This window comes from Molothrus ater, chromosome 7 (assembly GCF_012460135.2).
Source record: "Molothrus ater isolate BHLD 08-10-18 breed brown headed cowbird chromosome 7, BPBGC_Mater_1.1, whole genome shotgun sequence".
NCBI classification, from domain to species: Eukaryota; Metazoa; Chordata; class Aves; order Passeriformes; family Icteridae; genus Molothrus; species Molothrus ater.
In genome coordinates this window covers 36,405,599-36,431,954 of record NC_050484.2, presented here as the reverse complement: position 1 = coordinate 36,431,954, position 26,356 = coordinate 36,405,599, and the positions used below count along the sequence as shown (strand labels likewise).

The following is a 26,356-nucleotide window of genomic DNA, read 5'->3' as shown; positions in this document are numbered from 1 at the left end:
CCGCTCCCACGGGAGCCCCGCCAGCCCCGCCACCATCGCCGCCTCCCTCTCACGGCTTGTACCGCCCCTCCCGCAGCCCTGAGCAACCGAACGCCGAGTGGCGGATTCCGCGCGGTGTCGCGCCGCGCCCATCGAGGTGTCGGTGCATCTGCTGGCTCGGCCTGGGGGCGCGCGGCGAGGGCGCGGCGGGGGCGGGTGGGCGCCGCCATTTTGCAGGAAGAGGTGAGGGGGGCCGGGGGTTCCTTTTCTTTGGCTCTTTTCCCGCTTCCTTCTCCCTTTTCCCGTTTCCTTCTCCCATTTTCTCGTTTCCTGCTTCCTTCCCGTCAGCTGTTGCTGCCTTTCCGCGGCAGTGCCGCTCCTGGGACGCGGAGAGGTCGGGCGGGGTGTGAGGGGGCTCCGGGGCTGAAGAGTTCAGCGCCTTCTTTTCCCTTTCCTTTTCTCTTTCCTCTTCCTTTCCCTTCCTTTTCCTCGTTCCCTGGAAACGAGAGAGTTCTCTGCCCTCTTCTCTTCTCTTTTGCAGGGGTGTCCGGGCCTGTCAGCGCGGGGAGAGCAGCGTCTGCCATGGCCAATGTGAGTGAGTGACGCCAGGCCTTGCGGATATCCCGGGAACGGCGGAATTGAGGATTAAGTGGAGTTACAAACAGGTTTGGGTGGGAAAAAAACCTTGAAAATCCTTTAATTCCGACTCCGTGCTGTGGGCAGGGACAACTTGCAGCGTGCTCCAAGGCTTGGACACTTGTTCAGAGGCAGCTGCAGAACCTCAGCACCCTCCCATGGAAGAATTTCTCCCTAAAATCCCAATCCAGCCCTCCTCCAGTTTGAAAATCCCAGGAATAGTAACCTAATTAAGGATTAAATCCATTTTTTCTGTCATCCTGGGCTCAGGCACGGAGGAGTTCCGTGTTCTGGAGCACTCAGCCGATTTGAGGCTGGAGCAGAAAACACCTTTTATTGATTGTTTTTATTGCTCCCGCCGTGGGGACATGAATAATTCATTCCCTCCCTGGCTGGTGCTTCTTGGGTAATGCCAGGTGTGTAAATATTTGCATGAGCGAGCTGTAATTAGTGACATCTCCGTGTTAAGTGAGGCTGATAATAAGGAGAAATTCTCTTTTCTGCTAATTACATGTTGGCTGTAATTGTTTACATCTGTTTATAGCATCATCATCGTGCAGAAATTGATTTTAAGAGCGATTTGACACGATAAAGAAAAAAGATTTGAGTGGAATCAGATTTTTGTTGTGCTACAGGAACCTTTTAAAGCTCTTTTAGAAGGAGACCGCTCCAGGCTTGAACTGTAAATAATTGATTTAAGTCATAAATTAAATGTGTCTTGAAGCATTTGAGTTGTTATAATTTGGTAGAAATTATTTTATATTTACACAGAAGTGCTCTATGAAAAACCTTCTACTGCCTTAGGTCCTCATGCTTTAAATACAATTTTTATATTAAACATGCAAATAGCACCACTTATTCTCTTCTTTTACAAGGAAATGGCTTCTGAAAGTGCCTCTTTTGATGTAAAATTGCATAAATTTTTATACAATCAAAGCTGCAGCACTTGAGGAAAATCCTTTTATGTTATTTTCTCAAAAGAATTGTGATTCTTTATCTGAAAAGTTGAATTTTCCAAAAAACACCCACCCTGTGGCAGGTGGGATTTGTGTTTTCCAGGAGATAATCACGGAGACAATCCCTATCCATAATTTAATTTAAAGTTTCAATTTTTAGGGCTTTTTCTACGTGAGAGGCCTTTAATTAACACTCAACCAATAAAATGTAAAACTAACAATAAAATATTTCTACAGTTTGATGTCACAGCTGGCCATAATTCAAATTTCAAGATCATTATTGAGGGAGGATTTTTCTTGCCACTCGCAGGGTTGCGTTTCAACGATTCTTTGGATTTTTATTAGGAAATAATTCTTTTATTTGAATATGAAATTATTTTTTTTTTTTGTTTTTTCTCTCCTCAGGTGCTCTGTAACAGAGCAAGATTGGTCACCTACCTGCCAGGCTTTTATTCCTTGCTCAGAAGAGTTGGGAATGCCAAAGCTTTTTCCACTGCAGGATCCTCTGGCTCAGATGAGCCTCACGTGGCTGCTGCACCTCCTGATTTATGTAAGGAAAACCCTGAAAATCCCCATTTGCACCTGGGATTTTGACTTGGGAGAAGAGAAAAAAAATCCAGTTTCTAAAGAAAAAGCAAAATGAAGAAAAAAAAAACACATTTAGAAAAAAAAGCAAATTTATTCCCTTGAAATGTGAATTTGATTTGGTAGAAAAGAAAAGCAAATTGAAGATGAAAAAGAAAATTCGAAAACAGAAAAAAAAGCAAATTTAAGCAGAAAAATCCAATTTATTCCCTTGAAATCCCAATTTTGAATTGGGATTTTTGTCTGGTGCATTGCTGATCTTTGTCATCAAATCCTCCTTTTGCCCTTGGGATTTCCCTGCTGCCTTTGGGGTTTCCTGGCCATTTTTGGGGTTTCCTGGCCCTTTTTGGGATTCCCTTTTGGGATTTCCTGGCCGCTTTTGGGATTCCCTGCTGTCTTTGGGATTCCCTGCTGTCTTTGGGATTTTCCTGCTGCTTTTGGGATTCCCTGCTGTCTTTGGGGTTTCCTGGCCATTTTTGGGGTTTCCTGGCCATTTTTGGGGTTTCCTGACTGCTTTGGGATTTCCTGCCTGTTTTAGGGCTTCCCTGGCAATCTTTGGGATTCCCCTGACCATCTTTGGGATTTCCTGCTGGTTTTTGGATTTCCCTGCTGGTTTTGGGATTCCCTGCTGGTTTTTGGGTTCCCCTGACTGGTTTTGGGGTTTCCTGGCCATTTTTGGGGTTTCCTGGCCATTTTTGGGATTCCCTTTTGGGATTTCCGCTTTTGGGTTTCCGTGCTGTCTTTGGGGTTTCCTGGCTGCTTTTGGGATTTTCCTGTTGCTTTTGGGATTCCCTGACCGTTTCTTGGGATTCCCTGCTGTCTTTGGGATTCCCTGACCGTTTCTTGGGATTTCCCTGCTGGCTTTGGGGTTTCCTGGCCATTTTTGGGGTTTCCTGACTGCTTTGGGATTTCCTGCCTGTTTTAGGGATTCCCCTGGCCGTCTTTGGGATTTCCTGCTGTCTTGGGGATTTCCCTGCTGGTTTTTGGGTTCCCCTGACCGGTTTTGGGTTTCCTGGCTGTTTTTGGGGTTTCCTGGCCATTTTTGGGATTCCCTTTTGGGATTTCCTGGCTGCTTTTGGGATTCCCTGCTGTCTTTGGGGTTTCCCTGCTGTCTTTGTGGTTTCCCGGCCGCTTTTGGGTTTCCCTGCCACATTTGGGGTTTTGCAGCCGCTTTTGGGTTTCCTGGCCGCTTTGGGGTTTCCCTGCTGTCTTTGGGTTTCCCTGCTGTCTTTGGGGTTTCCCTGCTGTCTTTGGGGTTTCCCTGCTGTCTTTAGGGTTTCCCTGCTATCTTTGGGGTTTCCCTGCTGTCTTTGGGGTTTCCCTGCTGTCTTTTAGGTTTCCCTGCTGTCTTTTAGGTTTCCCTGCTGTCTTTGTGGTTTCCCTGCTGTCTTTTGGTGTTTCCCTGCTATCTTTGTGGTTTCCCTGCTGTCTTTGTGGTTTCCCTGCTGTCTTTGGGGTTTCTCTGCCGTCTTTGGGGTTTCTCTGCCGTCTTTGGGGTTTCCCTGCTGTCTTTTGGGGTTTCCCAGCCATCTTTGTGGTTTCCCTGCTGTCTCTGTCCCCTGACCGCTCTTTGCCCCCCTGCCCTGCAGCTCCCAGGACGGTGTGGCCGGACGAGCTGATGGGGCCCTTTGGGCCGCAGGACCAGCGCTTCCAGCTGCCGGGGAACATGGGCTTCGGGTGCCACCTGCACGGCACCGCCAGCCAGAGAGCCCGGCCCGCCCCGAGCCTGCCCGACCTCCTGGCCGAGCCCTCAGCTGGTGACAGGCACGAGTTTGTCATGGCCCAGTGCATCAGCGAGTTCCAGGTGAGAGCAGCCCCTGGCGTGGGCGGTTCCTGGCCGATCCCTTCGCCCAGCAGATCAATAATGCTGAGACCTACTTTGAAAATGCCAAGGTGGAATGTGCGGTGCAAGCCTGTCCTGAGCTGCTGAGAAAAGGTTCATTGGTATTTCCAGTCAAGAAATTCAACTTTTCGATGTAAAACCAGTGAATGTCCATGCTCTACCACAGATTGTGGCATAGGAAAGGTTAATTCAGAGTTAATCAGTACCAAAATCCCTTTGGATAGAATGGAAACCAAGTGCTGTTGGTGTTATTTAATTTAATCATTTTAATTTAAAATTAATTTTTAAAAAATAGTTGCTATTGATAATATTTAATATTTCATTTAAATGTAATTTTTAATTGTTTTAGTGCCAGGGAAATTCTGGAGTTAATTCCTTACCCAAAATCCAGTTATCAAATCCTTTGGAATTGCTGAACAAAACAACAAATGGGAATCAGGAAACTTCTGAATTTGTGGTTTTAACTTATTCAGGAAGGAAATGACAGAAATTAAATGGGAATAAAACAGAGTAGAATGGAAACCAAAGCTTTGCTGTTGACAATATCCAATATTTCATTTAAAATGTTATTTTGAGTTGTTGTTTTACTGGGAAATTCTGGAGTTAATTCCTTACCCAAAATCCAGTTATCAAATCCTTTGGGCGTTTCCTGGCCGATCCCTTCGCCCAGGGGGTGCTCCTGGGGAGCGGAGAAGCCCCAGAGGAAAAGGAAAACAATGCTGGTCTGGTTTATCATTATTTGCTTCTCCTGGGTTGTGCTGCTTTGGAATGTGGTTGGACACTGTTTACCCACAGGTGATTGTTTCATGTGAATTGTTTTGTCTGAATGGCCAGTCAGGGCCAAGCTGTATTGAGGCTCTGGAAAGAGTTGAGTTTTATAATTTTAGCCTTCTGTAAGTAGCCTTTCTGTATTCTTTAGTGTAGTTTAGTACAGCATTCTTTAATGTAATATAGGATCTTAAAGTTATAAATAAGCCTTTGATAGCATGGAGTCAGATCTTTCCTTTCCTTTCCTTTCCTTTCCTTTCCTTTCCTTTCCTTTCCTTTCCTTTCCTTTCCTTTCCTTTCCTTTCCTTTCCCTTTCCTTTCCCTTTCCTTTCCCTTTCCCTTTCCCTTTCCCTTTCCCTTTCCCTTTCCCTTTCCCTTTCCCTTTCCCTTTCCCTTTCCCTTTCCCTTTCCCTTTCCTTTCCTTTCCCTTTCCTTCCCTTCCCTTCCCTTCCCTTCCCTTCCACCCAGTAAAATTGGAATTTTCCTTCAGGATTTTAGTTCATGGATCTGGATTTGCAAAGTTTGGGCAATGTTTAGTTCTAAAAACCATGGAATTCACAGAGGAATCCCTCAACCTCATAATGAGAGACTCATCATTGTAAAATTGAAATTTCTTTCAGTATTTTATTTCATGGATCTGGATTTGCAAAGCTTGGGCAATGTTTAGCTCTAAAAATCCTGGAATTCACCCAGAAATCCCCCAATCTCACAATGATTCATCATTATAAATCCACCCAGTAAAATTGGTATTTTCCTTCAGTATTTCTTTGAATGGATCTGGATTTGCAAAGTTTGGGGAATGTTTAGTTCTGAAAACCATGGAATTCACAGAGGAATCCCTCAACCTCATAATGAGAGACTCATCATTGTAAAATTGAAATTTCTTTCAGTATTTTATTTCATGGATCTGGATTTGCAAAGTTTGGGCAATGTTTAGTTCTGAAAACCATGGAATTCACCCAGAAATCCCCCAATCTCACAATGAATTCATCTGTATGAATCCACCCTGTAAAATTGGAATTTTCCTTCAGGATTTCTTTGAGTGGATCTGGATTTGCAAAGTTTGGGCAATGTTTAGTTCTAAAATCCTGGAATTCACCCAGAAATCCCCCAATCTCACAATGATTCATCATTATAAATCCACCCAGTAAAACTGGCATTTTCCTTCAGTATTTTATTTCATGGCCCTGGATTTGCAAAGCTTGGGCAATGTTTAGTTCTAAAAATCCTGGAATTCACCCAGAAATCCCCCAATTTATAATCTCTCATTATGAGAGGATTCTGGCAGTGTTGCAGATTCATCTGTATGAATCCACCCTGTAAAATTGGAATTTTCCATCAGTATTTTATCTCATAGATCTGGATTTGCAAAGTTTGGGCAATGTTTAGTTCCAAAAACCATGGAATTCACTCAGAAATGCCCCAATCTCACAATGATTCATCATTATGAATACACCCAGTAAAATTGGAATTTTCCTTCAGGATTTCTTTGAGTGGATCTGGATTTGCAAAGCTTGGGCAATGTTTAGTTCTAAAAAATCCTGGAATTCATTCAGGAATCTCCTAAGCTCCCAATGAGAGATTTCATCATTTTCAATCCACCCAGTAAAATTGAAATTTCCTTCAGTATTTTGTATTTTGCAGAGTTTAGGCAAAGTTTAGTTCTAAAAATTATCTCTCTTTTTCTATCTTTTCAGATTTTAAATAACTTCTAGTAACTTTCAATATTGTTAATAATATCATTATTTCAATATTTAATATGAAAAGTGTGAGGTGCCAGTGCAAATCACCTGAAACTGCTCGAGTATATCTGATCACTAAACCCTATTTTGCTGCACAGAGTTATTCCTGTTTGATATTAACTGTGAAAATTTGAATTTTTCTGGTTTTTAGGGTTCTGATGCTCCCCAGAAGCAGCAGATCAATAATGCTGAGACCTACTTTGAAAATGCCAAGGTGGAATGTGCAGTGCAAGCCTGTCCTGAGCTGCTGAGAAAAGGTTCATTGGTATTTCCAGTCAAGAAATTCAACTTTTCTATGTAAAACCAGTGAATGTCCATGCTCTACCACAGATTGTGGCATAGGAAAGGTTAATTCAGAGTTAATCAGTACCAAAATCCCTTTGGATAGAATGGAAACCAAGTGCTGTTGGTGTTATTTAATTTAATCATTTTAATTTAAAATTAATTTTTAAAAAATAGTTGCTATTGATAATATTTAATATTTCATTTAAATGTAATTTTTAATTGTTTTAGTGCCAGGGAAATTCTGGAGTTAATTCCTTACCCAAAATCCAGTTATAGAATCCTTTGGAATTGCTGAACAAAACAACAAATGGGAACCAGGAAACTTCTTCAAGCACTGAATTTCTGGTTTTCATTTATTTGGAAGGAAATGACCAAAATTAAATGGGAACCATTTAATATCTTTGCAGATTTTAAATAACTTTTAGTAACTCTCAATATTGTTAATAATATTATTATTTCAATATTGAATATGAAAATTGTGAAGTGCAAATCATCTGAAACTGCTTGAGTGTATTTAATGAAATTTAATGAATTATTAAATTAAATTATATTTAGTTAAATGGGAACCATTTAATTATATAAATAGAAAAAATAATAACAAAATAGGAGATGAAATGGGAACCATTTAATTATATAAATAGAAAAAATAATAACAAAATAGGAGATGAAATGGGAATAATTTAATCAAATAAAAAGTAAAAATAATAAAAATAAATAAATAATAATTTTAAATTATTCATAATATAAATATATTTATATAATTTAATATATAAATTAGAAATATATTCATATAATTTAATATATAGATTATATATAAAATATAAAAAGATTATATATAAATTATAAACTTAATATATAATTTAATATACAAATTGCTGTAATTTAATATATAAATTATATAAGTAGATGTTTATATAAGTAATATAAGTATATGTGTATATTTTAATATAGAAATATTTATGTATTTATATATTAAAATATACACATATTTATATATATAAATAAAATTATATTTATTCTATAAAAATTATTATAATAACTAAAAAATGAAAAGGAACCAAATGAAAGAAAGTCATTTAAGAAGGGAGATGTGCCTGCAATGTTGGTGTGGGTGGGAGGGCAGGCTGCCATGGCAGGGCAGGACCAACTCTGCTTTTCCCCATTTTTAGATTTCCAGTCGCTGTTCCCAGAGGCGAACCCCAAGCGCCTGACTGTGCTCACCGTCACCCAGAAGAGCCAGCATGACATGAGCGTGTGGAGCCAGGAGGTGGAGGAGGAGAGGGAGATGCTCCTGGAAAATGTCAGCTCATTCACAAACCAACCCCACTTGCAAATCCTATTGCAGTCCTAAGAGATAGACAGATAGATATAGTATAGATCCATATTTGATATATAGAGAGAGATATATAGTATAGATCCATATTCGATATATAGAGAGAGATATATAGTATATTTGATATATATATAGAGAGATATAATATAGATCCATATTCAATATATATATAGAGATATAATATAGATCCATATTTGATATATAGAGATATATAATATAGCTCCATATTCCATATATAGAGAGAGATATATAATATAGCTCCATATTCCATATATATAGAGAGATATATAATATAGATCCATATTCAATATATATAGAGAGAGATATAATATAGATCCATATTCAATATATATAGAGAGAGATATAATATAGATCCATATTCAATATATATATAGAGATATAATATAGCTCCATATTCAATATATATATAGAGAGATATAATATAGATCCATATTCAATATATATAGAGATATAATATAGCTCCATATTCAATATATATAGAGAGAGATATAATATAGCTCCATATTCAATATATATATAGAGATATAATATAGCTCCATATTCAATATATATAGAGAGAGATATAATATAGATCCATATTCAATATATATAGAGATATAATATAGCTCCATATTCAATATATATATAGAGATATAATATAGATCCATATTCGATATATAGAGAGAGATATATAATATAGATCCATATTCAATATATAGAGATATATAATATAGATCCATATTCAATATATATATAGAGCAATATAATATAGATCCATATTCAATATCTATAGAGATATAATATAGCTCCATATTCGATATATATAGAGAGAGTTATAATATAGATCCATATTCTATATATAGAGATATATATAATATAGATCCATATTCTATATAGATATAGATAGATATAATATAGATCTACATTGTATAGCTAAATATATATATAATATAGATCCATATTCTATGTATAGAGAGAGGTATATATAATATAGATCCATATTCTATGTATAGAGAGAGGTATATATAATATAGCTCCATATTCAATATGTATAGAGATATATAGAATATAGATCCATATTCTCTAGATATATAGATGGATATAATATAGATCTGTATTATATAGATAGATTGATAGATAGATATGATATAAATCCATATTCTATATATATAGATATATATAATATAGCTCCATATTTTTATATATTATAGATCCATATTCAATATATGGAGATATGTACATATAATATAGCTCCATATTCAATATATAGAGGTATGTATATATAATATAGATCCATATTCAATATATAGAGGTATGTATATATAATATAGCTCCATATTCAATATATATAGAGAGATATATAATATAGCTCCATATTATATATATATAGATATGTATAATATAGATCCATATTTTTATATATATATTATAGACCCATATTGTATATAGAGAGAGATATGTATAATTTAGATCCAAATTCTATATATAGAGAGGTATATATAATATAGATCCGTATTTTTATATATATATTATCGATCCATATTTTATATATGGAGAGATACATATAATTTAGATCCATATTCTGTATATGGAGAGATATATAATATAGATCCATATTATATATATATATAGATATGTATAATACAGATCCATATTTATATATATATTATAGATCCATATTTGATATATCGATATATATAATTTAGATCCATATTCTATATATATAGATATATAATACAGATCCATATTTTATATAGAGATATATAATATAGATCCTTCTTCTATATAGAGAGATACATATAGATCTATATTCTATATATAGAGAGATCTATATAATATAGATCTATATATAATCTAGATCTCTATTACATTATTAATTGTAATATAATCGATTACATTTTTATCTTTAATATTATTTATAATACTCTTCTATTATGGTTCTTCATTATTAATTATAATTTACTGTTTAATTCATTTAATTAAGATTCCACTGCACTTTTTACTGGTCAAAAATGTAAAAATCACCAATTTCTCTGGGGTTTTTTTCCACTTTAATGAATGGTTTTAATTCTTTTAACCCCGAATTTCAGTTGTGTTTTTTCATCTTAACTTTGTCGTGTTCTTTTACCTCTAGAGGGCTCTGAAAATCCCTTTATTTCCCATTTTCCACAATTTTACCATTTCCCCACCAAGTGTCGCTGTTCACTGCCCTTAGCACCTCAAGAAAAGAACATTTCTGCCTATTCTTTGTAAAATATCCCCAAACCCAGCATTTCATCTGGAAATAAATCATATTTATGCCTGAAATTAATCTGGGAATGCCCTAAAATGCAAATGTGGGCTCTCTAAATCAACCACATAAAAAGGAATCAACACAAAATGACACAGAAATGAAAATTCCCTTCATTTCAGTGTGTTCTTAGAATTATTTCTGCCATGTTGCTCTTTAGTGTTTTAATCTGGTCTAATTATGTGTTAATTGGCATCTTTCTTCCTCAGGCCCCTCCCTGTCAGGTCTAATCCAGTCACTGGGGGGGTGTGAGGTTAAAACCAAAAATTCGCAGGGAAATGTTGGTTTGCTTGCAGAATTCACCTGAAAAATCCTCATTTCAGGGGCTAAAAAATGAGGTTGTACAGCCAAATCCAAATATTTGCATTAATCCAGCTCAGGTGTTTATTAAACTCACGCTGAGGGACCAGAAGAGATCCTAGATCAGAAGTGTTGTGCCTAAAATTGTGATATTTGGAATTTAATTTACAATTTGGACATAATTAATCATCAGAGCCATCAACCTTCAAAATATGGAATTTACTGGGGGAAATTTTCCTTATTTTGAACTAATACAGAATTTACTTTAAATTCTCTTATTTTTAATTTAGTAAAAATAAAAATTTTCTCTCTTAGTAAATTTTCTTCTTTTGAATTAATACTGAATTTGTTGTCAAATTTCCCTCATTTTTAACTAATACAGAATTTACTGTAAAGGGTAAAATCCCTTCATTTTGAACTACTACAGAATTTGCTGTAAAGTATAAATTTTCCTTATTTTGAACTAACACAGAATGTACTGTAGATTTCCCTTATTAATATTCATTTGAAATAAGGGTAAAATTCCCTTATTTTGAATTAATACAGAATTTATTGTAAAGGGTAAAATTCCCTCATTTTAAACTAACACAGAATTTACTGTATAGGGTAAAATTTCCTCATTTTGTATTGAAAAGGATAAATTTTCCTTATTTTGAACTAATACAGAATTTACTTTAAAGGGTAAAATTCCCTCATTTTAAACTAACACAGAATTTACTGTAAAGGGGAAAATTCCCTCATTTTGTAATGTAAAGGATAAATTTTCCTTATTTTGAACTAACATAGAATTTACAGTAAAGGATAAAATTCCCTCATTTTGTAATGTTAAGGATAAATTTTCCTTATTTTGAACTGATACAGAATTTCCTGTCAAGGGTAAAATTCTCTCATTTTAAACTAACACAGAATTTACTGTCAAGGGTAAAATTCTCTCATTTTAAACTAACACAGAATTTACTGTAAAGGGTAAAATTCCCTCATTTTGAACTAACACAGAATTTACTGTAAAGGGGAAAATTCCCTTATTTTGAACTAACACAGAATTTGCTATAAAAGGTAAATTTCCCTTATTTTGGACCTGTAAGGGACTGAAGCTGCATAAATCATATTTTTCTAAATTTGGAACCTTGAGCTTTTCAGGGTTCTAATTGCAGAGAAAATCCAATTTTTACAACTGGAAGCAAATAAATGATTTTATTTATAACAAGTAAAGTTAGAAATAATTCATTTTGTGTGATAACCTCATTTGATGCCTTTCTTTTCCCATTTTTTTCCCTTCCAGTTCATCAATGGTGCCAAGGAAATCTGCTATGCAATTTCTGCTGAGGGCTACTGGGCTGATTTCATTGATCCATCCTCAGGACTGGCAGTAAGTTCTTTCTTGCAGTAAAATTTGGATTAAATCCAACATTTTCAGGCTAATTCCTTGAATAAATGAGGATGTGTCAGCTCTGAGTGCAGGGCCAGCATTGCCAGGAAATGAAATTGGATTTTAGGGAACTGGAGAAGTTTTATGCCCCAAATCCCTTGGGCACTTTCTGCTGTGCCCAGGTAACTTGGGAACCCTGACACCTGTGCAGGTGAAGGCTTTAAAAAACCCCTTTGCACCTGTTAATGATCCCTTTGTCCCCAAAAAATGAACTTTTTGTTCCTGTGCAACACTGGGAGCTTTCAGTGGGAGATGAGCTTTAGTCTGAGCTCTGCTAAAACCGTATCACAGTTCAAGGGGATGGTGGAAAAGCTCGGCTTAGTGGGGTTTTATTTAAAAACACTCCAAAAAGCAGGGATTTATTGTGCCAACAGAGGCAAACAGGGCATGTGTGTAAGGCAGAACAGGCAGGCCAGGGGTGGAAAAGCTTCCCAGAATTCCATGTCTTTAAAGAATTGGGGATTGATGGAAGTGGGGTTTTGTCTTCAGACTCCAGCAGTAACATCCTGGCCCAGAATCAGGGGTGGGTTCTAAGTCAGAAGCTTCCTCCTGAGATAAAGAACTGAAATATCTGTGTGCAGCTTAAATGCCAGTTCCATTTAAAAAGTTAAATACCAGTTCAATTTAAAAACTTAAATACCAGTTCAATTAAAAAACTTAAATACCAGTTCAATTTAAAAACTTAAATACCAGTTTAATTAAAAAACTTACATACCAGTTCAATTTAAAAACCTATATACCAGTTTAATTTAAAAACTTATATACCAGTTCAATTTAAAAACCTATATACCAGTTCAATTTAAAAACCTATATACCAGTTCAATTTAAAAACTTATATACCAGTTCAGTTTAAAAACTTACATACCAGTTCAATTTAAAAACTTAGATACCAGTTCAATTTAAAAACCTATATACCAGTTCAATTTAAAAACTTAGATACCAGTTCAATTTAAAAACTTAAATACCAGTTCAATTTAAAAACTTAAATACCAGTTCAATTTAAAAACTTAGATACCAGTTCAATTAAAAAACTTAAAAATCAGTTTAATTTAAAAACTTACATACAAATTCAATTAAAGAACTTAAATACTAGTTTAATTTAAATACCTGTCTGCAACGTAAATATCAGTTTAATTTCAATATCAGTTTCATTTAAATACCTGCTTGCAACTTAAATATCAGTTTCATTTAAATATCAGTTTCATTTAAATACCTGTCTGCAACTTAAATATCAGTTTAAATACTTAAATACCAGTTTAATTTAAATACTTAAATACCAGTTTAATTGAAATACTTAAATACTGGTTTAATTTAAATACCTGTTTGCAACTCAATCGCATTTTTGCTCCTCTAACCAACTTTCTTTAGGGTGTTATTGCAAAGTTGAGTTGTTCCTTTTTGAATTAATTGAGTTATTTCTTTAGTGGAGTTGTTAATTTTTGCAGTTTCCTAGGAAGTTTCTCTCCTTAGTCCATGTCCCGTTTCTGGCAGGGTTCTGCCCTTAACTCCTCCCAAAGCTGAGGCTGGGACTGGGATTTGAAAGGAAAACCTTTCAAACTCCACACATAAAACTCCTCCACGCACCTGAACTCAAGCTTAGCTTTCAACCATCCATCAGAACCTGAAATCCTTGTGGAAAACCTTGGATTTATTCTTCTTTTCCTTCAGTTTTTCGGGCCTTACAGCAACAACCCCCTGCTGGAGACCGACGAGCGCTACCGGCACTTGGGCTTTGCCGTGGACGACCTGGGCTGCTGCAAAGTGATCAGGCACAACCTCTGGGGCACCCACGTGCTCGTGGGCAGCATCTTCACCAATGCTGAGCCCGACAGCCCCATCATGAGGAGGCTCAGTGGCCACTGAGCCCTCCCTGCAGCTCCCTCAGCCTCCTGCCGGCATCTTGGGATGGAGTTCTTGGCTGATTCTCCCTCGGTATGGCCAGGGCTTGCTCACTTCCAAGCGTTCTTAGAGAATAAAAGTAGCTGGTACTTATTTCTAGTCTTTTGGGAATGTGTGCTCACCACATGTGGCTTTGGAATATGGATTGACAGCGTTGAGAATCAGAGGAGGCATCGTTTCCTTTTGAAATTCTCCATCTTCTCTTACCTCAGCAGTTCTTTCACTGCTTGACGTAGTGCTCGGAATCCTCTGAAAATGCCACTGAAATTCCCAACAAATCTGCCATTCCTGAAATTAGGAACTGGCAAAAAAAAAAAAAAAAAAATGGAATGAGTCATAAAATTGTTCTCCCAGAATACAGAACTTAATAAAATCTGGGCTAATCACTCATTTGCTGTTGGAAAATGAGAATGAGGTCAACTTCCAGTGGTCTCCAACTCATCCAGAGACTCCATAAAAAGTCCTTAATTACCCTGGAATTACTCATCTCTTATTGTTTTTTGTCTTCATGGTGCTTGGGATTTATTTTCTCAGTATTAGCTAAATATATTTAATTAGTTTATATACCTAAATGTAATTTAAAGTTGCTTTTGTAACTTTCTTAGGTCATTAAATACAAGAAAAAAAAAAAGAGAGATAATGGGGCAATGCTTGGATCTCATCATTGTTTTCCTGGACTTGGATGCAATTTAGATTTGCCTCTGGAATTTGGAAATTAGTTAGGATCAGTTATTGCAATTAGAGAGATGTTTCAACAGGAAGGTTCCAGGCTCCCCAGGTCTTACAAAAACACTCAATCAATGGTGGGAGCAGCAGGGCAGGAATTCCAAGGCTCCTGAAACACCTGGAATTTCAGTGCCTTGCAGTTTGGCTCAGGGGCTGAAGCAATAAAGGAGATTTGGATCTCATCCCAGGCAGTGTGGGGCCATTTTTATGGAGCAGTGGGAATACTTCAGGCTTAATTCCATGGGAATGTGCAGCAGCTCAGTGTGGGTGAGGATCCAGGGATTTTAACTTGATCTTTGGTGTTATCCCAGAAAGTTTGGGACCCTTTCTATGGAGCAGTGGGAATCCTTCAGGCTTTATTCCACAGAAATGTGCAGCAGCTCAGTGTGGGTGAGGATCCAGGGATTTTAACTTGATCTTTGGTGTTATCCCAGGCACTTTTGGAGCCATTTTTCCTGGAGCAGTGGGAATCCTTCAGGCTTTATTCCACAGAAATGTGCAGCAGCTTAGTCTGGCTGAGGATCCAGGGATTTTAACTTGATCTTTGGTGTTATCCTGGGATAACAGTTTGGGAGCCATTTTTCCTGGAGCAGTGGGAATCTTTCAGGCTTTATTCCATGGGAATATGCAGCAGCTCAGTCTGGCTCAGGATCCAGGGATTTTAACTTGATCTTTGGTGTTATCCCAGGCAGTTTGGGACCCTTTTTATGGAGCAGTGGGAATCCTTCAGGCTTTATTCCACGGGAATGTGCAGCAGCTCAGTGTGGGTGAGGATCCAGGGATTTTAACTTGACCTTTGGTGTTATCCCAGGCACTTTTGGAGCCATTTTTCCTGGAGCAGTGGGAATCCTTCAGGCTTTATTCCACGGGAATGTGCAGCAGCTCAGTGTGGGTGAGGATCCAGGGATTTTAACTTGATCTTTGGTGTTATCCCAGGCACTTTTGGAGCCATTTTCATGGAGCAAAGAGAATCCAGGCTTTATTTCAGCTCAGTGTGGGTGAGGATCCAGGGATTTTACCTCGACCTTTGGTGTTATCCCAGGCAGTTTAGGAGCCATTTTCATGGAGCAAAGAGAATCCAGGCTTTATTTCAGCTCAGTGTGGGTGAGGATCCAGGGATTTTACCTCGACCTTTGGTGTTATCCCAGGCAGTTTAGGAGCCATTTTCATGGAGCAAAGAGAATCCAGGCTTTATTCCAGCTCAGTGTGGGTGAGGATCCAGGGATTTTAACTTGATCTTTGGAGCCATTTTCATGGAGCAAAGAGAATCCAGGCTTTATTCCAGCTCAGTGTGGGTGAGGATCCAGGGATTTTACCTTGCCCTTTGCTGTTATCCCAGTATTATCCAACCCCATGGATTCCAGAGCTGTCCCAGGCTCTCCTGCTTCTCCCTCAGGCCCTAAGCCAGGCCCAGCAAGGCTTTCCTGGCTTTAGGAGCAGCTCCTGGAGCCAGTGCCTCTCTCTGGCCCTGGCACCGCTGCTCTGCCACGGCCTGGCTGCATCACAGACAGAGCTGGCAGCTCTTCCCAAAGGTTCCATTCCCAATTCCCAAATTCTCCTGCTGCCCTGCAGTGCTGGCTCTGCATCTTGGGGCAGGACTGATCCCTTTGCCATGGAATTTGTGCTGGGATTCCAGAGCCCAGCCCTGACTGCTGCTCTCCATAAAATCTCTGTTACTCCAAGGATTTTATTCCTATTTTTTTTTCCCCTTCTTAAGAAGATTAAAGAAGTTGAGAACTGCAGTGTGTTGTGTCTGTTTGCAAAATCCACAGCAGAAGGCTCTCACTGGACATTTGGGGGAATTTTCTTGGAAAAAAGTGTGGAATTCTTCACAGAAATTGTAACTATCTTGAAGATTTGATGATTTATCTTCAGCTGGCTTCCTGTAATTCTAGTTAAGATTGGGATGTTCATTTTTGATTTCGGGCTCTTTAAGTTTTGTCCTGCAGAGGACAAAAAAATTCATTTTCCAGCGGCTTTTCCTGAGGCAGAAATCTCACTGGAATATTGGGAGTTTTGCCTTGACCTCATGAATATTAATGTTCATAATATTCATATTAATGAATAATAATGTTCATAGTATTCATATTAATGAATAATAATGTTTTATGTCATATAAATATAATATATAATGTTTATATATATAATATAATGTTTTTGAGGGGAGCTCCAATTCCTAATATTTTCCTAATTATGATTTTTCTGGAACAGAGCTGTTCCAGTTCTGTTTTCCTCCCATCACAAGAGCCAGACTGAACTTTCTCATATAAATTCAAACTTCAGGAATATAAAATAAAATAAACAATAAAAAGTAATAATAGTAATAAATAATAATAATAATAATAATAATAATAATAATAATAATAATAATAATAATAATAATAATAATCATAATCATAATCATAATAATAATAATAATAATAAATAATGGAAGTTGAAGTAGCAAATCCCACAAAAGTTTTCAGCCAGTGGAAAGAGGATTGTTTGATGTTGAGGTGCTACACTAATTAACTAATTAACTCTGCTTAGCTAATTAACAGCAGGGGAAATATTCTGGGATGGATCTGGGGGATTCTATTCCAAATTTTCTCCTCAGCCCCTTGGGAGTTCACTGCTTTATTCCTGCCGTGCTCCTGTCAGGATTTCCAGTGTATATTTATATATATAAATACAGTATTTATAGATAATGTATATTATATATCCATATTTGTTTCCACATCAATATTTACATATTTATATCTTTTTATTAAGCTGTGCTTAACTTGGGAGAGAGCAAATGAACTGAGATTTAAAAAAAAAAAAAAATACAAATTAATACTCAACATTCTGCCAGGTGGAGGGAGTAAAAATCCTGCAGAAAAAATGTGGGAAGACATTTGGAAAAATCAGTGTCCAGTGGTTGATGCTCAAATAATTGGGAATAATTGGGGACTGGAAATAGAGGTTTTATTCCTGGGGGATTTGTGGCATCCAAGACAGAGAACTCTTGGATTTTCCTGCTTCACTGAGGAAAATGGGAAAACTGCTGATCCCAACATGCCTGGGACTGGATAAATGTAAATATCAAAATAGCCAATATTTCTTATGTATAAATATATTAAAAATATATTTATGAAAGTATAGATCTCTATAAATCTCATGTATGAAAAATCTCCTTTGTATATATAAATATATAAAATACATATCTATATACAAAAGTATCTATAAATCTCACATATATTAAAAACTCCTTTATATATAGAAATACATATAAATATATAAAATGTATATCTATATATAAAAGTATATCTCTATAAATCTTGTATTTATAAAAATCCCCTTTTTATATATAAATTTAGATATTAAAATATATATATAAATACATATATATAAAATATATATAATATATAAATTATATATAATATATATAAATATAGATATTAAAATATATAAAAATATGTATCTGAAGCAAGAAATGAATGAATGAATGAATTACAGCAAAAGGAAATGCTGCAGTGCATTTATTTAGGATTGCTTTGCTGACCTGCAGAAATTCCATTTCTTCCTCCTTTTGTTTTGCCCTCTGATCTTTGCTCCCTGTGTTTAAAATCCAGAAATACAAAAAATTCCAGGGATATCGAGAAATGCTGGTGAGGTGAGAGGGGCTGCAGGAGTGAGGGGTGTGTGTGGAAAAGGAAATTAGGGAAGGAGGGTGGGAGAGAGAAAATCAGGAAAATTCAGAATTTAGGGACCAAACATGAATAATCCTTACAGGCAGGAATATGAGCAGGAATCCAAGAAATGCAGGGATTTAACTCCATCCTGTTATTTATTAATTCCTGTTAATATCTTTATTATCCTGTTATTTATGGAGCTCATCCTCAGCAACACCTGACTGGTCCCTGCCCCCTTTTCTTTATGTCCCAGTAGCCAAAAAATCCCCAAAACTGAGCTGTGTTTAGGGAATTTTATTTCTATTCCCCCTGTAAATAATGGATCATTCCCCAATGGATGTTTTCCTCCTGTTGAGCTCCAGCTATAAATTGTATAAATTGTTATTTCATTCTTTTAAAAGCAGTTATTCTTTATTAAATAGTATAAATTGGTAAATTTTGGTAGAAATTGTTTTATACTGGACACAGACCTGAGGAATTCCTGTTTGGTTTGGGATCCCTGGATTCTGTTTTTCCTCTCTGCTCTGGACAATTTGGTAGAAATTGTTTTATACTGGACGCAAATCTGAGGAATTCCTGTTTATTTTGGGATCCCTGGATTCTGTTTTTTCCCCTCTGTTCTGGGAAAATTCCCTATTTTCCATCATTTTGTCCCATGAATCCCGCCTTGGGTTTTTTCCCTGGCGTTCCCACTAATCCCATGGCCGCAATTTTATCAGACACCTCACAGTGAATATTTAAATGGAACCCTTTTATTTATACAAATGTACAAGAATTTACACCTGTTAAAAACAATTCAACATTGCAAAGCAAGATGCCTTAAAAAATAAATCTGGTGCAGCTCAGCATGGGTGGGTTTGGAACCCCCCAAAATGCTGCAGGGGGGTCCAGACCCTTTTTGAATTTCCTTTTTTTAAAGCATCCAGGGACATGCCAGAGGGGGAAGGACAGGCTTGGAATTTTTATTTTTTTTTGAAATCTCCAGAGCCAGGTGGAATTTGCATAGAAAAAGAGATTAAAACCCTAAAATCCAGAGATGGGGGGAAAGGAGAGCAAAATTCCAGCTTTGGCTGGGGGTGAGACCAAAAAAAAAATGTTGATTTTATAGCAAAAATCATTCAAAACAAACAGTGTTGAAGGTCAGTTTTTATAAAGATGTATATCTAGAATTGATATATGTATATATATATATTTTTTTTTTTTAATGACATCCCTGTAAAACACACTGAGCTTTTCCTTCCCTGGAGAAATCCCCTGGAATTCAGTGGGGAGCAAGGGCTGCTCCTGAACCTCCAAGAAATCTCCCTGGAAAATTCATCCCAAGGCCACAAAATGCAGGAGAGCCCCATTCATGAGCAAATTCCCGATTTTCCACAATATCCCACATGGATTCTGGGAGCTCTCCAGGAATCTGCATTTCCCTGTCATCCCCCCACCAAAAAAAAGCATTTTGAGCCTTAAAAATACCAGAATTCGATAGAGCTCAAGTTACCTTGGAGCAGGAATAGGAAAAAATTCGCTCCTGAAACAATAATTGATTATTGTTAAAAAAAAATTAATTAAAAAACAATTTAAAGCAAGTCCATGACACCCTGCTTTTATTACTGACTTTGCAATACAAAGTTGATTTTTTAAAAAGTGATGTAAACCATTTTTTAATATATATATTTATATTTCTATATATTTTTGATCATTCATATATTACAAGCTCACTGACTTGCAAACCATCCCTTTTGGAATTTTTTCCAGCATTTCCAAACCCTCCTTGACCTACAAAAATAAATATTGCATCCATGATTTCCCAGCAAAACAAGCACCACGGGTCACCCAAACAGCCCAGAACCCATGGAATAAAAATCCCATGGAATAAAAATCCCAGGAAAGGTTTTGGATCAATTTCCTCTCTTCTGGATTCTGACCTTTGGGGCTAAAATGGGAAAATATTGGAAATATTCCCCCTGAACCAGTGGCAATCAGGGGAGCAGCAGCTCTTCATTCTCCTGCTGAGGGGTGGGAATGGAAATGAGGATTTTGGGGATTTCTCTGCTGGAATTTCAGCTAATTCCCGCTGGAAATGAGGATTTTTGGGGATTTCTCTGCTGGAGTTTGAGGATTCCAGCAGTTTTCTGCCAGAAATGTGGATTTTTAGGGATTTCTCTGGTGGAATTCCAGCGGTTTTCTGCCGGAAATGCAGATTTTTTGGGATTTCTCTGGTTGAATTTAGGAATTCCAGCAGTTTTCTGCTGGAAATGAGGTCTTTTAGGGATTTCTCTGGTGGAATTCCAACGCTGTTCCGCTGGAAATGCAGATTTTTAGGGATTTCTCTGGCAGAGTTGGGGAATTCCAGCAGTTTTCTGCTGGAAATGAGGTTTTTTAGGGATTTCTCTGGCTGAATTTCGGAATTCCAGCTATTTCCTGCTGGAAATGAGGATTTTTAGGGATTTCTCTGGTTGAATTTAGGAATTCCAGCTATTTCCTGCTGGAAATGCGGATTTTTTGGGATTTCTCTGGCAGAATTTAGGAATTCCAGTGGTTTCCTGCTGGAAATGAGGATTTTTAGGGATTTCCCTGGTTGAATTTCGGAATTCCAGCTATTTCCTGCTGGAAATGAGGATTTTTAGGGATGTCCCTGGTTGAATTTAGGAATTCCAGTGGTTTCCTGCTGGAAATGAGGATTTTTAGGGATGTCCCTGGTTGAATTTAGGAATTCCAGTGGTTTCCTGCTGGAAATGAGGATTTTTAGGGATTTCTCTGGCAGAATTCGGGAATTCCAGCTGTTTTCTGCATATCCCGGGTGATGGGATTCCTCCTTTGCTTCCTCGCTGCCCATCCCAGCGGAGCAGGAGCTGTGGGAATGCTGCATGTGTTAATTACCGCGTGTTAATGAGCGAGGGGGGGGTTAATGAGCTGGGAATGCCAGCGGGCTGTTCCCAAGAGGAATACGGACATAGGAACACTTCCAGTGCCAGTTCTTCGCCGAGGTAAGCCGGGCTTTACCACGTTAGGCTGGGCTTGGTGGCTTTTTCCAGCCCCAGAGGTCTTGTCCGGAATGGAAAGGTCCCGGCATCAGCGCGGGGTTCCGGGATCCTCCCCAGAGCTCCTGCAGCAAACGGGGACGCAGAGCGGGAATTCTGCTCCTAAGGCGCGGTCCTAAACCCGGGATCAGCCAGAACCGGCCGGGAGCTCAGGAGGCCGGGCTGGCACAGCTGGGCCAGCGTGGCGCTGTCCCTGTCCTGTCACCATCCCTATCCCTGTCTTGCCACCGTCCTGTCCCTGTCCTGGCCCTGGCACTGTCACCGTCCCTGTCGTTGTCCCTGTCACTGTCGTTGTCACCATCACTGTCCCGTCCTTGTCCTGTCGCTGTCATCGTCACTGTCCTGTCGTTGTCATTGTTACCGTCCCTATCCTGTCGCTGTCGTTGTCATTGTTACCGTCCCTGTCCTATCGCGGTCCCTCTCACTGTCGTTGTCACCATCACTGTCCCATCCCTGTCCTGTCGTTGTCACTGTCACCGTCCTGTCGCTGTCATTGCCACCGTCCCTGTCACGGTCTCTGTCGCGGTCTCTGTCACTGTCATTGTCCGGTCTCTGTCACTGTCGTTCTCACTGTCCCATCTCTGTCTCTGTCATTGTCCGGTCTCTGTTGCTGTCGCTCTCACTGTCCAGTCTCTGTCGCTGTCTCTGTCACTCTCGCTGTCCCTGTCGTGGTCTCTGTCTCTGTCGCGGTCACTGTCCGGTCTGTGTCGCTGTCACTGTCGCAATCCCTATCCCTGTCCCTCTCGCTGTCCCTATCGCGGTCACTGTCCGGTCTGTGTCGCTGTCACTGTCGCAATCCCTATCCCTGTCACTCTCGCTGTCCCTATCCCTGTAGCGGTCAATGTCCGGTCTCTGTCGCTGTCACTGTCGCAATCCCTATCCCTGTCACTCTCGCTATCCCTATCCCTGTCCCGGTCACTGTCCGGTCTGTGTCGCTGTCACTGTCGCAATCCCTATCCCTGTCACTCTCGCTATCCCTATCCCTGTCCCGGTCACTGTCCGGTCTGTGTCGCTGTCACTGTCGCAATCCCTATCCCTGTCACTCTCGCTATCCCTATCCCTGTCCCGGTCACTGTCCGGTCTGTGTCGCTGTCACTGTCGCAATCCCTATCCCTGTCCCTCTCGCTGTCGCGGTCACTGTCCCGCGGCTGTGGCCGTGAGCCAGCGCTGTGCCAGCAGCGCCAGGCCGAGCGCGGCCGGTGCGGCGGGGCCGGGCGGGGCCCGGGGCGCGGTGGCGCTGAGAGGGGCCAGCGTGGCGAACACGGCGTCCGAGGCGTTCCGCGGCAGCGGCAGGTTACAGATGCTGCCCTCGCAGCACGACGTGCACACCTGCACGGACACACAGACACACAGACAGGGAATGAGGGATTCCGGGCCAAAAAACAGGGAATGGGGAATTCCAGGGAGGAAAATGAGGGGAAATAACGGTACATTTGCAAAGGAACTCCCTGTGATTTTTCTCTCCTTTTTCCCCCTCTCCTTCCACTCTTTAAAAATCCATCTATTGAGAGAACATGATTTTCCCCCTTCTTTTTCTTTCCCTTTTTTCCCCCTCGCTTTTTAATCATTCCCAAGGGAAATTCGATTTCAGCCGATGCTGAATTTACCCACTAACCCAGCCAGACTTCTGGCACTCCAATTACTCCATAAATTATAATTTTTATCAATAACATTATGTATATGATGGATAAATATTATATATACGTATATATACATAATATACATTATATAATACATATAATATGTATTAATATAATATACATATTATATGTATATTACATGTATATTGTATACATAATATACAATATTATATTATTAATAATACATATTTATATATATTTATCTATAAAATATATAAATATATTTATATATAGATAATTTATATAATAATATAATATACATTATATAATACATATTATATATAATATACAAAATCTGTTATATACTATATATATATAATTTAAGCATTATATAAACACTGTACATATATAGATATGTATGTATATATATAGATATATGTATATATACATATATAGAATATATATATCTATATATTATATATGTTATATATATGTAGATATATATAATATAAAATATAACATTATATGATATTATATATAGCATGAAATATGTTATATGTTGTTAAATATAGTTGTAAATTGTTTTTAATATTACATCTAATAGGCCATATATATTGTTGATATATTAAGGATATTATACAGTATATTGTATATATATTTCAATATATAGATAATTCGTTTTATATATTAGATATAAATTTATTATATGTATAAAATATATTTAATATATAGAGAGAATATATTGTATATATTGTATCATGTACATTATATACTATATATCATGTATCATATACTATTATATATTGTTACATATTGTATTCACAATATTTTGCATATATGTGAAATATATTGTATATTATATATAATGTACATTATATATTACATAATATACTATATCTATTGTATTTTATATACTATATCTTTTATAAAATATTCCTATATATTATATATTTTAGATAGCATTATTATATATTTCATCTATATTTTTATATTATATATTGTATATAATATAACATAACATAATATAACATAACATAATATAGCATAACATAATATAATATATATTGTCTTATCCTATTTATATTTATATATTTTCTACTATATTATATGTAGTATATTGTCTCTATTAGATATATATAATATATATTGCATAATATATAGAGAGAGCACACATTACATATTATATATTACATACTAATATATGGAATATATATTGTACATTATTATGGATTACATTATATCTAAAATAGTACAATATACTGTATATATTGCATATACAATATGTATATATAATTTATACATTATATATACATTGTACATATATACGATATATATATTATACATATATAATATATATTATAATACTATTATATATTACATATATACTATGACATATAATTTATATTATATTATATGCATAGAAAATTAAAATATATCACAGAATGTTATATAGTCATAATAAAAATATTTACAATATCTACTACATATAATATGTACTATATTATACTATACTATATTATACTATACTATATTATACTATACTATATTATATTATTATACTATATGAATATTTTCATTTTTATCTATATCTGCACATACTATATTTACAAAACAACCCCTAATTATACAATTTTTTTCTCTATTTGCCCCCAGTTTCCCCCACCTTGTACTCCTCGTGCCTGATGTAGGTGCAGCCCGTGCTCAGACACTCCTCCAGGGCCACGCAGCGCTTGGTGACAGACACGCTCTCCCCGCTGGCCCTCATCATGTGCTGGCTGAAGCAGTACCTTGTCCCTAAAAATCATGGAAAAACCTTCATCTGATCAATTCCTGTTCCCTGAGAGTGGACCAGCAGGGGAAACAGGAAAGAAATGCTGGATTTTTATCAAATCACAGGATTTTTAAAAAATGAGAAATTTTTGATGTATTTATTGTAGATCATGTGCTGGCTGAAGCAGCACCTTGTCCTTAAAAAAAAAGGAAAAGTCTTTATCTGCCCAATTCCCTTTCCCTGAGAGCCCTCCAGCAGGAGAGATAGGAAAGAAATGCTGGATTTTTATCAAATCATGGAATTTTTTTAAGAAAACCAATTTTTTATGTATTTATTGTAGATCATGTGCTGGCTGAAGCAGTACCTTGTCCCTAAAAACCACAGGAATATTTATTTGCCCAATTCCTGTTCCCTGAGATTCCACCAGCAGGGGAAACAGGAAAGAAATGCTGGATTTTTATGCAATCACATGATTCTTAAAAACTAAGAAATTTTTGATGCCTTTATTGTAGATCATGTGTTGTCTGAAGCAGTACCTTATCCCTAAAAAACATGGAAATATTTATGTGCCCAGTTCCCTATTGCCCCTTTGTCCTGTCCAAACAAGGAATATCTGGGAATGTTGGGCTGCTGCCATGCCAGCCAGCCTGGGGGCTTTTATTGCTGCTGATTTGAGCTCAAAGGAAGCAAATTCTGGGCTGATAACGGGCCTGACACAGGCTGCAAACACAGCAGGGTCATCTCCTTCCAAAATAAATATTTCCCAAAGGCAAAATCCCAAAACAACCCAGCTAAATGGGATTCACAGCGGCTGTGGATTATCTCAATGTTCTGTGATGTTTTCGTTTCTCTTCTTTGTCTCAGAAGAGAACTGGTGAAGGAAGGGGAGATCTGGGCAGCTCAGATCTGATATTTGAGTGTTTGCACTAAAGGGTTTTTCTGAGCTGTTCCAAATTTCAGACTCCAAGGGGATTTATGGGATTAAATAAAATACCAAAATTCCAGCTGTGGCTGCCCTGAATGTGGATTTGTGCCATAGGAGAGGGAGGTGAACACAGCCAGCACTGTCCTGTATTCACCACTAAGAGAAATAAAACTTTTAAAAATCCTTCCCTGTGAGGGTGGGGAAGGGTTGGGATGGAATTCCCAGAGAAGCTGTGGCTGTTGCTGGATCCCTGAGATTCCAGCAGCAGGAGAAACAGGAGGGAAATTCTGGATTGGAAGAGTCCAAGGCCTTGGAAGTGCCCAAGGCCAAGTTAGATGCTTGAAGCACCCTGGGATCATGGAAGGCGTCCCTGCCCATGGAATGGGATGAGCTTTAAGGTCCCTTCCTACCCAAACCAGTCTGGAATTTTAGGAAAGCAACACCAGCCTGATTGAATCCCCCAGCTGAGCCAGAGGAAAACAGGGAATAGCTCCAAGTCCTCAACCTCATCCACTGCAAGGAGACAGAAAAGCTTAAGGGATGAACTCCAGAATCCCATATCCCACATTTCTGGGAATAATGGGGCTCCCTGGCAGGGACAGGTGGGTTGGGATGGGGCCG

At 37.7% G+C, this 26,356-nt stretch overlaps 2 protein-coding genes across 4 annotated transcripts in view; one reads left to right on the top strand and one right to left on the bottom strand.

Annotated features, from left to right (window-relative positions):
* Positions 1 to 203: 203 nt before the first annotated feature.
* On the top strand, positions 204 to 25,814 carry MMADHC (metabolism of cobalamin associated D). 2 transcript variants are annotated; one of them, XM_036386405.2, is made up of 8 exons: positions 204 to 222; positions 521 to 570; positions 1,977 to 2,121; positions 3,746 to 3,960; positions 6,661 to 6,766; positions 7,964 to 8,094; positions 12,000 to 12,086; positions 13,815 to 16,513. In XM_036386405.2, exons 2-8 carry the CDS (start codon positions 562 to 564, stop codon positions 14,007 to 14,009), a joined length of 888 nt encoding a protein of 295 aa, XP_036242298.1. In that variant the 5' UTR covers positions 204 to 222; positions 521 to 561; the 3' UTR covers positions 14,010 to 16,513. The 2 variants fall into 2 exon arrangements, with proteins under 2 accessions (XP_036242298.1, XP_036242299.1); XM_036386406.1 differs by lacking the exons at positions 204 to 222; positions 13,815 to 16,513 and adding an exon at positions 24,693 to 25,814 and having other exon boundaries at positions 404 to 570.
* Positions 19,159 to 26,356, bottom strand: part of LYPD6 (LY6/PLAUR domain containing 6) — a 35,839-nt gene continuing 28,641 nt past the window's right edge. For both annotated transcript variants that reach the window (XM_036386408.2, XM_036386407.2), the window contains exons 4-5: positions 24,703 to 24,833; positions 19,159 to 22,788 (exon numbers count right to left, since the gene is read on the bottom strand). In XM_036386408.2, the coding sequence (XP_036242301.1) occupies positions 22,594 to 22,788; positions 24,703 to 24,833 (326 nt within the window). In that variant the 3' untranslated portion in view covers positions 19,159 to 22,593. The remainder of the gene's footprint in view (positions 22,789 to 24,702; positions 24,834 to 26,356) is intronic.

Bases quoted from the DNA above. Each gene is read 5' to 3' on its own strand.
- MMADHC (XM_036386405.2), top strand. The intron at 3,961-6,660 runs GTGAGAGCAGCC...TCTGGTTTTTAG, and splicing joins AGTGCATCAGCGAGTTCCAG to GGTTCTGATGCTCCCCAGAA. The intron at 6,767-7,963 runs GTTCATTGGTAT...CCCCATTTTTAG, and splicing joins TCCTGAGCTGCTGAGAAAAG to ATTTCCAGTCGCTGTTCCCA.